At 35.0% G+C, this 13,373-nt stretch overlaps 2 protein-coding genes across 2 annotated transcripts in view; one reads left to right on the top strand and one right to left on the bottom strand.

Annotated features, from left to right (window-relative positions):
* Positions 1-13,373, bottom strand: part of LOC135693878 (uncharacterized) — a 64,763-nt gene that overhangs the window by 40,864 nt on the left and 10,526 nt on the right. The window contains exon 3 of the mRNA XM_089111526.1: positions 148-200. The gene's annotated coding sequence lies outside the window, so the exon portion shown is untranslated. The remainder of the gene's footprint in view (positions 1-147; positions 201-13,373) is intronic.
* On the top strand, positions 7,881-13,249 carry LOC135693883 (GDP-fucose protein O-fucosyltransferase 1). Its single transcript, XM_065212467.2, has 7 exons — positions 7,881-8,560; positions 8,745-8,863; positions 9,004-9,127; positions 10,367-10,532; positions 10,938-11,133; positions 11,963-12,205; positions 12,950-13,249. Exons 1-7 carry the CDS (start codon positions 8,347-8,349, stop codon positions 13,121-13,123), a joined length of 1,236 nt encoding a protein of 411 aa, XP_065068539.2. The 5' UTR covers positions 7,881-8,346; the 3' UTR covers positions 13,124-13,249.

Here is a 13,373-nt window from a genome sequence, read left to right as displayed (position 1 = left end):
CTACGAGCATGGTAGAAATTCAAAAAATGGATTTGTGCAACCCCTTTAAAAAGTATTCGGAGCCAATATATCCGCAAAAATCTGGTCATATATACATGAAAGTAAAAGAAAAAGTAATTTAATTCTATTCATAAATGTAGTACGTACAGATGTGCTTGTCTTGGAATCATTTCAAGCTCAAGAGTTTGTTTTCTAGTAACCTGCAGATAAACGCAACAATGTTTTCAACACCAGGCTTTCACAAGTGGTTAAACACAAAATAAGGTTTCAATTTTATACAAACTAAAATGTGACGTAGAATGACAGCAGTAGTCAGCAATACATATTTAAATGTATATTCTGGTGGGTCAAATGCCCAATCAGGCCCTCGACCTGCCACACTACTGAGGAAAAAATTGCCCCACAAGTGATTTGGCAAATTTTAAAAAAAAATTGATATCATAACTGTTAAAATTCATATCTCCATAAAAATAAGAAGCTTGACATACAAAGCAAAGACAATGCATCACAAAACCCGCCACATATCTCGCTTAAGAAGCAGTTTTATTAACAAAAAACCGAAGAAATTTGCAGCCAGACGATGAACTGGATGAACTGTTTAAAGGACGAGACCACCTGACAAAGGTTTTAAGACATCTACAGGCTGCCTGTAATAAATTATATTTTCGTCCATCGATAGAGAGAATAAAAGTGAAACTGAATGAAACTGTACTTATTTTGACAAATATTTGCCTTGGTCTTCTACATGTGCTAGACTCGATGTGCTAGAGGCGGAACAGGGTATCCTCCTCCGCTGAAACTCTGGGACAAGGTACAGTAACTCGCATCAAAAAAATATAGGATTGAGTATTTTGAAGCATATCTCTTCAAGCTACCGTGTGGCACGTGAAGTTGGGGGGGGAGGGAGATTTTAACAATCATAACAAAATAATTTTTAAAAAGCTTTATTGTTTTGCAAAATAGTGTGGGGACCATGGCCCCCAGGCCCCCCTTCGTAGGGGTTGTGATTACGTTAGCTATGCTAAGTTTAGCAGTGTTTCTTATGGGAAAAGGTCTACTTTTTAATGTTTTCTTTCAGGGAAGGGTACACTTTTAGCATATTTTCTTGTGCCAAGGTCAGGATGTGGAACTTGAAATTTTGTGGAGGCCCTTTTTTATAAGTAACTCGCTATTTTATAAATTTGTAGCACAGCCTACATCCCAATCCTTGTTTGGAAAGATTTCATTGAAGCAACTTATACTCAAACATTGACTTAATGCGACAGCATGCAAAAGATTGGGTTTTTCTGCAAACATTTTAATCTGTGGATTTTTCATGATTGTTGTAGTGTGCTTTTTCGAGCAGGAACAATATATTTGAACCTCGTCGTGGTATATTATACTTACGACACTTTCTTTTGATCGCTTATTCTATTGAAAAAGCGGCGCCTTTTCGCATTGTGGCCAAAGTATAAATTACATAAATTTTCAGATTCAAGTACACAATTTATTTCAATTGTGAGTTTTCTTTAAATATTTGACAGGGTTAACCAAAAGAAGAAAGCTGCAAATCAGTCAAAATTTCTGTTGTAAGACACAAATTTCGTAAAATGCAGAGGCTGCAATCAGTTGAAAATATTGCAAATCTGGCGATCCCGTCCAAAATATTGTTTAGTGGGGATTAAGTGTCACTCACTGCCTAGCTCATCGTATACTGTATCTGCTCAAAACTGGAAGAGTGATCAATATACAGGGTATTAGTGAAAGAAATGATGATCAGATGTTAGAAAAGGTCTTTCTCACACATGAAGACCCTCAAAGCAGAAACCCAGATGAATAAACATATGATTTATGCATAAAACTAAAGGTTTAAGTTTACCCACTATCTGTCTGATGACACAGCGATCCATTCTTAAGAATATCTCATGCAAACATATCGGTTTTTGTGAATACTTCTCAAGAAAACATTTGGTTCTTTTTAAAATAACGAGTAAACAGCGTAACTCAGTTTGTTTGATGTTGACTTGGAGACTATTGTATGAAGCAGTTTAATTAGTTTAAACAAAGACGGCTTATGACGGCCTAACGGCAAGATCAAACCTGTTCCAAATGTGAAATCAACTAAAAAAAGATATAATTATGATACCTTCGGAAACAGCAGGATGCCCTATTTCATTCTTTATTCAAGCTCCTTTTCTCCTGAAAATAGCTCTTCTGAAACCCGTATGCGCCGAGAGGTTCCTCTTGAAGCAGTCAAGTAGTTATAGCTATTCATGGGAAGAGCCCCTAGTCTTAGAGTTTATCTTAGAGAAGAATGACGGTGTTGTGCCTGCCAGAAAATTTTTTACAACCCTGTCATGGAATAAAGTTCTTAAAGTATGTCAACTGTCCTGGAAATATATATTCCTGAAACATAATACCTGAAATCACGATATCTTCAATCGGCATTATACCTTTGCAAGAAAGAAGAGACAAAAGGTACAACCCTTTCCTGGAATTTTCAGCCGAAAATTAAATCCTGTTAGGAGGCACAATTCCAGTTTGTCATTAAAACAAGTAGCGAGCCCCCGTGGGTGACCCAAATTGAGGGAGAGCCATACCTCGAGAGAGCAGGGTTTTAACCCTATCCAGACTAGGGGGGGGGGCACAAAGTGCCCCCCTAGTTGGTTTTTCTTTCATAACTTCAGGAGTTTCAAAGCAATCCCCCTCAGACTTCCTGACTTTTAGTTTTAACCTATCCGACACATGTTCATATAAAAAGATAATTTTTTTATTATTAATCAGGGGGTTGTGTAGGGGCGTTTTCAAAACTAGTCAAGTAAAAAATAGTTCAATCTGCCACGGATTCGCAACAAAAGTAGATATATTGATGAAAATTAGTATCTAGGCATTAATTTGTGCTCTTTTCATGATTCTGACCAGAAAATTCAAATTCAACATCCTTTTCTATGATTTTTCTGCTGCGCATGCGCACACATTTGTTGACATATTTATAGGTATTACATTAATAAAACTGCAAGATTAGAATAATTTGTCTGCTAAGGCATTAAAAATGAACTCAAACATGACATTTGGTTGTATCGATCATTTAGTTATATAGAAAAAACTATAGCCAAATACAAAATATGTTGAGTTCTTTTGTTTGGAACGTTAATAATTTTGAGAAGTAGCATTAAAATTGTGTCAATCTTCTTGTTTCTATTAGAAAATGCATCAAATTTGCTTATTTTAATATCTTAGCCCAATGCTTTGGAATTAATGAATATTTTAAAATTTTCTAAAATTTTCTAAATTTTTGCTTCACCCGGCCACCATTATGATGACGTCATCGTAAAACCACGTGACTTAAAAATTGAACAAAAATACTAAAATGTGGAGAACGGATAAGAGTACCATCCAAACAAAGTTCATTGTCCTAGCTAGAGACACTTTGTGCCCCCCCCCCCTAGTCTCCCGAAAGTTTCAAAAAGCCTAGTCTGGATAGGGTTAAACAATAAAAACAGCATCATAAAATAAGGAACTTGAAGCGTCTACTTGAAATAAAAAGTGTCCAAAGTTGTTTTGAGTCATGAAGGGAACATATTAACTACAAAAGGCTAGTTTTTATTAATTTCTTTACATCTTTTATACGATTAGACTATTTTCCACTCATTTTTCACATTTCTTTAGCAATCAACAATTTTCATTATCTATTTGGTTTTTCCACAGTTGATAAATTTATATCTGTTTTCTTTCTATTGTTTTACGGTTGACTAACTTTTATCAATTCTATTTGACTTTATTCACGGCTGAATGAGTTCTATTAATATTTTTACTTTTTTACGGTTGATTGATTTTTATTAATTTGATTTTATTTCTTTTCATGTTTCAATGATTTCTATTAATTTTATTTGATTTTTTCACGGTTGAATGATTTTTATCATAGTTGAATGATTTTTATTAGTATTAATTAATTTCTTTTCATGGTCAAATTATTTTCATTAATTTTATACTTTTTCACGGTTGATTGATTCTTATAAATTTCATTTGAATTTTTCATGATTGAATAATTTTTATTAGATTTATTATATTTCTTTTCACGGTTGATTGATTATTATAAAGTTTATTTTATTTCTTTTCATGGTTCAATGACTTTTGTTAATTCTATTTTTTTTTCATGGTTGAATGTCTTTTATTGATTCTATTTGACTTTTTTTACCTCTTAATGAGTTCTCTTAATCTTTTTATTTTTTCACGGTTGAATACTTTTTATTAATTTTATTCGAATTTGTTCATGGTTGAATGATTTCTATTGATTTTATATTTGATTTCTTTTAATGGTTGAGTAATATCATTTGATTTGTTTCACGGCTGAATGATTTATATTGATTTTAATTTATTCTTTTCATGGTTGAATGATTTTTGTTAATTCTTTTTTATTTTTTTCTTGGTTTAAGGATTTCTGTGGTACTCTATCACCCAGGTATATGAACTTTGTTGTTTTGCAAGCTATCGAATCATATATTTACAAACATACTTAATTTTGAAGTAGGAATTCAAATTTTGCTTTGGTTTTTGGATGTTGTACATCGTAAATTGAAATTTTACGCTTTCTGTAAAACAATGCCTCATTTTACTGAAGAACTTTTGGTTCACATAATCTCATATTGACACTTCTTATAGACCATGTTTTGAAAGTTCATTTTGAAAATACTGAAATTGTCATAAAATGAGGCAGTGACCTAGTCTGGAAGTTACACAGAAAACAGATTCCAACAAAATGACTTCTAAAAAACTGGATGCAAAAAACAATGCTAAACTAGTGGTATTTTGTCAAAAGTTCAATACTATCTATGATTTTTATAATGTTGAGGTATTTTAGTTTGTGTTAAAGCTTTTTGTTGGTTTTACTCAATCAATTAATTATCATTATAGCAGCAAAAACGAAACTTCAAACATGAAAGTCAATAAAGGTTACCATTTTACCTACAAAGTCACCCGCAGAATACGGTTCTCCTTCTAGCTTTTTCTGCTGAACTTCTTTTGCAGTAGACCCTGGACAGATTTTCTTGTGAATGCTTTTCTTATGTGTACTCCAGCCTCAATACCTAAACATTGGCAAAGAACTGTTTTAAATGTTACTCCCATTGAAAAATGGCGAGCAGCCATTGATACAGCTGTTTGCAGAATATGCCTTCAAAAAGAAATAACTTATGGGCAAATCCTCCAAACAACACTGTTGAAAGATTCGTTGCTGTTTTGCGTTGAAGCCCGTTACATCTTTTCAATAAATTATCATCCGAAAGTCGTTGAAAAATTGGTACCAGTTTCTTTGCTACATCTGGTGACAGTGTAGCATGAGCCTTGTGATTGATTACAAGGGATGTTGCCTTTTGCAAGGTCTCTCTGCCAGAAACACCAAGATGTAGCACCTGGGGGACAATGTGTATGCTTCGGATTGGTATCTAAAGAGGCTAAATGAAAAAGAATTGCAAAAATTAGATTCTTCAAGAGTGGCACACCATCTGAGTGTTCCTTGACAGCTTTACCATAATAGTTTTGAATTCTTAGCACCTTTCATTGCTGTATAGCTACAGCCGATTCCTCTGAACGCAACTGTTACGGAGATACTTATTTCAAAGGGCGAGCTGACAGCCGAAGAATTATTTAGCCTTTTGTAGAGATAGCTTTTAAAAGTTGAAATGTTGCGGTTGCGACAGACTACTTTCGCAGCAGCAGCAAATGCTAAAGACTGATTTTCATCAATTTCAATGGTCATGGTAGGCGTCAGACATTGCTAGCACAAAGTCTGACTGAAAACCTGGAATAAAACTAACTTTTGAATAACCAAATAGCAGTCGCTATCCTTCCTAGAAGAGTTGTCTGCAGTTGATATATCGAGATCAATTCCGAAAAAGTTCTTCTTCGCTTCGGTTTGAGATAAGGGAGGCCTAATCAAAACATCACATTGTTTTTGCAAGCCTGTAACAGTGCTAACGTCTTGTAAAGCTTGATCATGTCCTCGTATAGGAGTGGCAACTTTTGTCTGCAAATTTTTATTTTTTCTTCAACGCAAAAAATAGCTTGCGACTTCTAAGTTTCACAACTTATTCCATTTCACTTAGCCCCCCTGTCATTTCTAAAATGTACTTAAAACAATACAAAGAATTTCCTATCTCTTGGTTTTTAGCATAGTTACCCTGCCCCCCTAAAACGTTTTAGCCCCCTAAATCTGTAATATGCTTTGCGGTCCTTGGTAAATTCCATCAAATCAGATCATGGCTTCTTGTTCCAGTACGACAACGGCGACAACATCAGTGGAACCAAGGCCGTTCTGCCGCGCTTCATCGATTCTGTCGAGCATAATCGGGTTAGAGTTCCTGCTTTTCGTGTGCTTTATACAGCAAATAGATCTTGCACTTGAGAAGCACGACGTATATCCCGGGCCTAACTCTTAATTCTAGCGGGGGATGTTGGTTCCAGTACTTTTCGCATGGGTAAGTCTCACACCAGATTTTAACATGGGACCCACTGTAACGAGATTCTTACAGATTGCAACTGTGATGAAAGACTAAGGAGAGTAATACAAATGTAAGGAGCTTTAGCTCAAACAAGTCAAACAATCTTAGAAAGCTGTAGAACAGGGCCGTTTTTAACATACTTACTGCGGGGGCAATTGCCCTACCATCCCTCGACTTTGCCCCCGCACTCAAGAGATTTTTGACCCCAGAAAATAGTCCCTTGTTTGTCACCACCACTACGTAGAATTGTGAGGCACACCTGCAGGAGCCATAAGTAATAGAAAACGATTGCAATACGATATCATAGGTGTTTACATGGCAGTGATTTCATAAGTTTACATGGGAGACTTTTATACAGTCGAGAACTAAAAAATTGAAGGAAATTAGGGGATCAAAACTAAATGAAGATGAATATTGGCACTCTTTAGTATAGGACTCAAATCTTTAAAGAATAAGGCCCTTAAAATTACTGTTTAATTCCTGTATCACTGTGGTCATTAATTTCACTTTAGTAAAAGCAACGGCACAGAAGATGTAAGGGGTCAGACAGCAAAATTAGCTGTGGATTGTGTTTGTCTACATTTAGGTACAAATTTGTGCCACAAATTTGATTGTGTTTTTGGTTTGCATGATTCATCCCAATTCCACTCATCTTCGAACAGTTCCGTTGCAAAGAGATTCTTAGCATAGTGAATTTTTGGCTACCTTCCATCTTAGAGTGTCTGATTCAACTGAATAATCCAGGCATATCATGGGATCAAGTGAAAGAGTTTTCAGATAACGTCTTCGATTTCAGGCCAAACAAGACTTTTCAACGAGGATTTTATACATGCTTAGAAGAAGTACTGGACTTGTTCAAAGTTTGCTGTCTGCCATTATCGTCGTATCACCTGACAGTATGACCTTTGAAAGAAGTGTTTCTGCATACAACATTATATATTCATAATTAAGAGAATCAACATTAACAAATAAACTGTTCATTGCATGGAATGGCGTCTCAACATCCAAGTTTGACACATGGGCAGCCATAACAAGATTTTTTCAGACAAAAGATCGTCATGAATCAAAGCCAACTATAGAAACTTACAAAAATAGAACTTTTATTTCTCAGTTTTTTAATGGATTTTCTGGGACTTTGATCAGATATATTTTCAGTTTTGAATAATATTTTAACTTCAAGTGTCAACACAAAGCTGTTCCATTTCATTTGAAATACGAAATGAATTTCTTTGAAGTATGGGATCATAAAAGCTTCCTAGAAAATACCCCTTATCTCCCGTTTTTGCTTGTTTATCTCGTCATTTTTCAAAAATTGCCCCCTACTTAAAATTTCTTAAAAAAGGTACTGTTGTAGCAAATTTAATGAAATTAGGAAACAGAATTTGTTTGGTATGTGTTACAAAAGTGTGACAGAAAACAATGACGAATCGAGGAAAATAGAGAGCTATATAAAACGAGACCAAAACATAGGTAAGTAGACATTTTTGCTCTATATAGTTTAAACTAAATAAATAAGCTTTATACCGGAAAGTTCACATAAGTGATAAGTGGTACATAGAACTAGAAGCTAGATTGTTTCCAAAACACTAGCCTTAAAACTCCAAACATTACAGGAATCAAATTTCGCGCCAATTGAAACCTCGTTGTCAAGCTGTCAATCTAGGAAGTAAGTAAATACGTTCAGACAAGCTACACGTTGTGTTTAGTCGTGAGAGTGCGGTGTTGCGGGTTGTTATGGGACTCCAGGGTGGTTTTATTCTTTTCATTCAATGATGGATTATAATTAGCAGTGCATTGAAAGAATGAATTACCTCTCCATAGATGTGGTTCAAATGATCTGCTTACTGCTCGAGTCAAATTCCAGATAATGGGGCCTAAAATTGCAAATGGATTAATACTTTGCCTGTTATTTCATTTTGTATTCTGTCAAGAGCCAAGCAAACATGAAACCGGAGAAGGTCATGATACTTTTGGCCCAGATAATGAGATTCCAATGCAGCAATTTTCAATATTGACTCCTCATAATGAAAGTGCCTCGAGCATTGACACGCGTGGATATGTTTTGTACTGTCCATGTATGGGTGTGTATCTGAATGCTATTTTTTATAACTTGATGGTTCGTATGACCGGAGTGTAGGTTTGTTTTATGATATGCTAATAATAGACTTTTTCAAAAATTTGTTTCTTTGGTAGTTTCTTTTAATTTGGTTCAAGTAGTTGATTTTCAAAAAGCTATTAATTTAACCTGAGTGTTCTTTTCCGCAGGTAGATTTGGAAATCAAGCTGAACAGCTACTTGGATCTTTGGCGTTCGCAAAGGGGCTAAACCGGACCCTTGTCTTACCACCCTTTATTGTTTACCCAAGGAATAGCCCACTAGGCTCTGTGAGTATTGACAGGGTCTTGATTTATTGCATGATTAACATTTCTTTTCGTTTATTTATTAGCTACGGGAGAAGTTTTAAACTTTTCAATATGTGAAATATTTCTTCCTTGTTTGAATCAAACATTTTTCTTGTATTTAGGAGAGAGTAAGGTTTTCAAAATGGTTTGCTATCAAACCACTAAAGGAGTTTCATAGAGTAATGACAATGGAAAAATTCATGAAAGAAAAAGCTCCAAAAATTTGGCCAGAAGGAAAGCGCTATGGTAGGTAACTTTAAGAATTTGAATTTTAAATGTCCTAAAATTTATACTGAGAGACAACAGTTGAAAATCCAAACAACATTCTTAAGGAAATAATGATCCATTGATTACAGATTGACTGGACATATATGGTTTACTATTCACAATGGACAAGAGTTTTACCTTTGAATTCTTCAGGGGGGTTCAAAGTAAACCAAGTTAGTAGTTAGAACAAGTAAGTTTAAGCTTGGGTACCATGGCAGGGGCACTACGAAGGAATTTTTGTAAAATAACGGGTGCACTCTTGCACACCCAAAAGATGGGCATGGTTGGGCATGTTTTTGGATGTGGCTCAAATTAAAAAGTTTTTTTTCAAATACAGCAAGATGACTTTCTTAATTTGTTCACAACTGAGATTGTCATTCTAAATTGAGTGATCCACTTGAGATCAGGGCCACCAAAAAGTTTTAGTGAGCCTGGGGCCAAACTGAAAATAAAGCTCTTTGCAAGCGGAGGGAGCAGAAAATTTTTGCCACCATGTCTTTAGATTAGTTTCAAATACACTTCAGAATATGCTTTGCGGTCATTTTCTTGCAGTTGTTTCAATATTACTTTGTTTCAATTGTTTCATTGTCACATTTTACTTTAATTTCCATTCTATCATTTAACTATATATACCTTCCCTAGACATCTAGGCCCTTAGGCAATTTGGCCCGTTATCCCCCTCTCGCTCTTGGTAGTCCTTTGGATCATCCTCGTGATACTCTTAGGAATATCAAGTTTTGGCCTTTTTTTTAAATTATCCCTTTACTTGCTAAACCTTTGCGAATTTGGATAACAACCACTGATGGTAGTGGTAGGTAATCATAGTTCGTCTCTCAATCATAAAATTCCCTGAGATGTAAAATTGATGTAAACAGGAAAAGTGCCAGACAAAATATGCACACACTCAAGAATCACTGAAAAATTTGATGCACACTCAAATGTGCACACCTAACACAAATGCACTCTTGCACTCCCAGTAAAAGCTTGTGCACTCCTGAGATCTTGCTGAAAATTGCAATGAAATCCAGACAGGCCAATCATTAACAAAATATCTTACTTAACATTGAAGGGGCTATGATTCCCTAGTCTGCCCTTTGCTGTAGCCCCATGTTAAGAGTTTATAAATTTCATGCTGTTTTCCTACAAGTTGTTTTGAAGTCATAATTTTTTAATTCTTTTAATTTTTGAAAAATGTCAAAATGTAGCACCATTTTTCAGGTTTTTGCTATTCCTTCAGAGATGGCAAAAAATGTGCTATGAAGGATGGCAATCCATTTGGGCCATTCTGGGACCACTTCCATGTAAGTTTTGATGGTTATGTTGACCATCCTGGCATCTTATGGAGTTCAAGCCTTGACTATGTTGCAGATCAATGGCACAAAAGGTAAAAACATTTAACAGCTTTCAGTATGAGAGACTTCCACTAAGAATAGGTTATTTAAGACAACAAATAATTAATATTCTTTGATCTTAGCAGTGTACTAAGAGCTTGTGCATATTTGCAGAGACTGACCAAATTGTAAACATTCTTTGAAAAGTTTGAATCAAACAGCTGCTACATGAAATTTGAATGCTTCAGCTATTATTAAGAAGTTTGTCAATACTTTACAATCACGTTGAAATCATTGTTTTGCTGTTATCTGCTGTTATATACTTTGGGAAGTGCTGGACGAGAAGTTTGTCTGATATTGCACCATGTTTTTGCTTTTCATGCCATTTTGAAGTGTTAGATAATCATATAATCTGGATAAAGATGAATCTTTATAAACTCAAAGTTCTCGGTTTTTAGATTTCCACCTTCAAAATATCTTGTGTATGCATTCCAAGGTGCCCCTGGGGATTATCCATCAAAACAAGAAAATCATGATATTCAGAAATACATTAAATTTTCAAAATACATTGATCAAAAGTCAGATGAATTTATCAAAGATGAGATGAACGGGGATCCATTTGTTGCTATTCATCTTAGAAATGGCGGTGACATGGTGAGTTAAAGTGAAATACTAAATTTGTGCCCTCAAGGGCTTTATTCAAACAGCATTTACTAATGGTCAAGTAAAGGTTGTTTAATTGAGCTTGATTGACCCTGAATTGAACTAAAGAAAAATTTATATTGGAAAAGACCCTTTTTTGATTCCAATTTATTTTAATCAGGGTCATTGATTGAAACCATGCTAGTACAAAGTAATGTGGTAGAAAGAACAGGTTTTTATAAGCTGTCAACAGGATATTTTTTAGGTTTATTTGCTATGAGCAATCTTTAGCTACCTTTGATAGGTCAAACATTATGAATACTTTTAGCCTATTTTATCTTGGAAGAAGATTCTGGAACCTTGTTACTAGCTTCCACTCTTTTATCCTATAAAATGCACTTGTGCAGCCTATCCTTAAAAGTAACATGTCTTGTCCAAGGCAAAGTCAAATGGCAAATATCTATTATGTAGGAATGTTACTTGTCATTGTACATTCTCTAAGCATACAGTTACAAAACTTGCTGGACAATGTAAATTCAAAAACACCTTTTTAAAGGCCTGTTTCCATCACCTACAAATTTTCTTATTCTTAAAGACATTTTATATTACAGTGAATTTTTGGTTTAAAACTAAACAATTCAAAGCATTAAAAGCAATGATATTTGCAGAAAAATCTGTTATAATTGAAAAATTGTGAATTATATCATCTACTTTATTGTTGGACTAAATATGACAGAATAGCCAATCAAAGTGATATTTATCCTAAAACACTATGTTTGAAGTGATCTCTTGAAAAACTTTTAATCAAATCCTCTTAAGTTGCTTGTGTTCTTTTCACCAGAGGAGTGTATGCGATGAAGTTAAAAATGGCAAGATAAATAAACTATTTTGCTCAGAGCAATGTACTGGATACAATGGAGAACGCGAGTTGACACACGAAATGTGTGCTCCGTCAAAAAAAGAAATTATCCGCAAGACAAAAGAATACCTAAAGAAGATTTCAGCCGATTCAATAAGATTGTTTATCGGAACAGATAACAACTCAATGATTAAAGATTTCCAAAAAGCACTTAGGAGAATGAAGGTTGGTATTGTTACTAAAAAAAAATTTATCCATACAGAATAATGAAAGATTCATGGGAAGATGATTGAGAGGTATCAATGTTTGGAGCTGGAGGTTTTAGTTCTACAGCAAAGCATTCCTAAGGTTGCACGTTTCAAGACCATGCATAAAAGAACATTGGCAAATGGCTAAGGGAAATTGCTTTCAAGTGTAGCAGGTCCTGTGGTGCGAAGCACAAAAACATTCATCGTAACAATCTTTCTTTTCGCGCGACACTGTTTTTAAAACAGCTGGTTTAAATGATTGGGTTGGCTAGAGGGCTGGGTAGCCAGGTGGTTGCGAGGTTCCTGAAGTTAAGAACACAAAATGCCACTCTGATGCCTATTTAAAGCCTCTTCGACCCACAGGCGCCTTTCATATCGAGCTTGCAATTAATTTGTCACGATTAACCAGCATTTGTGTGTCACATTCCCTACATCTCCTATACATTCACCAACTAGTAAATTTCTCGTAAGGGTTGTTCAGTCGATAGTATTGGAAAATGATACCGTTTTATGATCAAAATTTGATTTGATGACCTCACTAAGAGTCGTGCTGGTGCTGGCTCTATTCCTGCAAACTGAGGCCTGAGTAACCATGGCAATTTACGTTGTATATACAGCCTGATCAAAACGTTTATTTCAAAATGATATCACTGTGATAATTTCTTTGTAAAGGAATATACAAGCTATGCAACTGCTATCACATTGATACATTTTCTCCTAGGTAAATATTCATGTCCGTGGAGAAGATGACGAGAAAGATGACCCCATTATTGATATAGCAATAATGTCAAAAGCGGACTATTTCATTGGAAATTGCGTTTCATCGTTCTCAGCTTTTGTCAGAAGACAGAGAACTGTAGCTGGCAAACCAGTTGCATTTTTCGGCCTAGATTAAAGAGGCTTTAACCACGGTATATTTATTAAAATTTCTGTCAGAAAATATGTACATAGGAGCACGTAGCAGACATCAGCTACTTTGTAACAATTGTAAAAAATATATGTTTAATGCCACCCAGCTAGACGTTCGTTGCTTTTACTACCTTTTCTAGTGAGAGACTTGAATATTCTCAAAATCTTATCGTGGTTTCTTTTCTAAGAATCAATTGTAGAATTTGAAGCCATATCCTTACAGAAGGATGTAGCTT

The sequence above is a fragment of the Rhopilema esculentum genome, chromosome 11 (assembly GCF_057945365.1).
Source record: "Rhopilema esculentum isolate cy_ngs chromosome 11, ASM5794536v1, whole genome shotgun sequence".
NCBI classification, from domain to species: domain Eukaryota; kingdom Metazoa; phylum Cnidaria; class Scyphozoa; order Rhizostomeae; family Rhizostomatidae; genus Rhopilema; species Rhopilema esculentum.
Note: the sequence above shows the minus strand (reverse complement) of the source record. Positions and strands in the feature narration are given on the sequence as shown.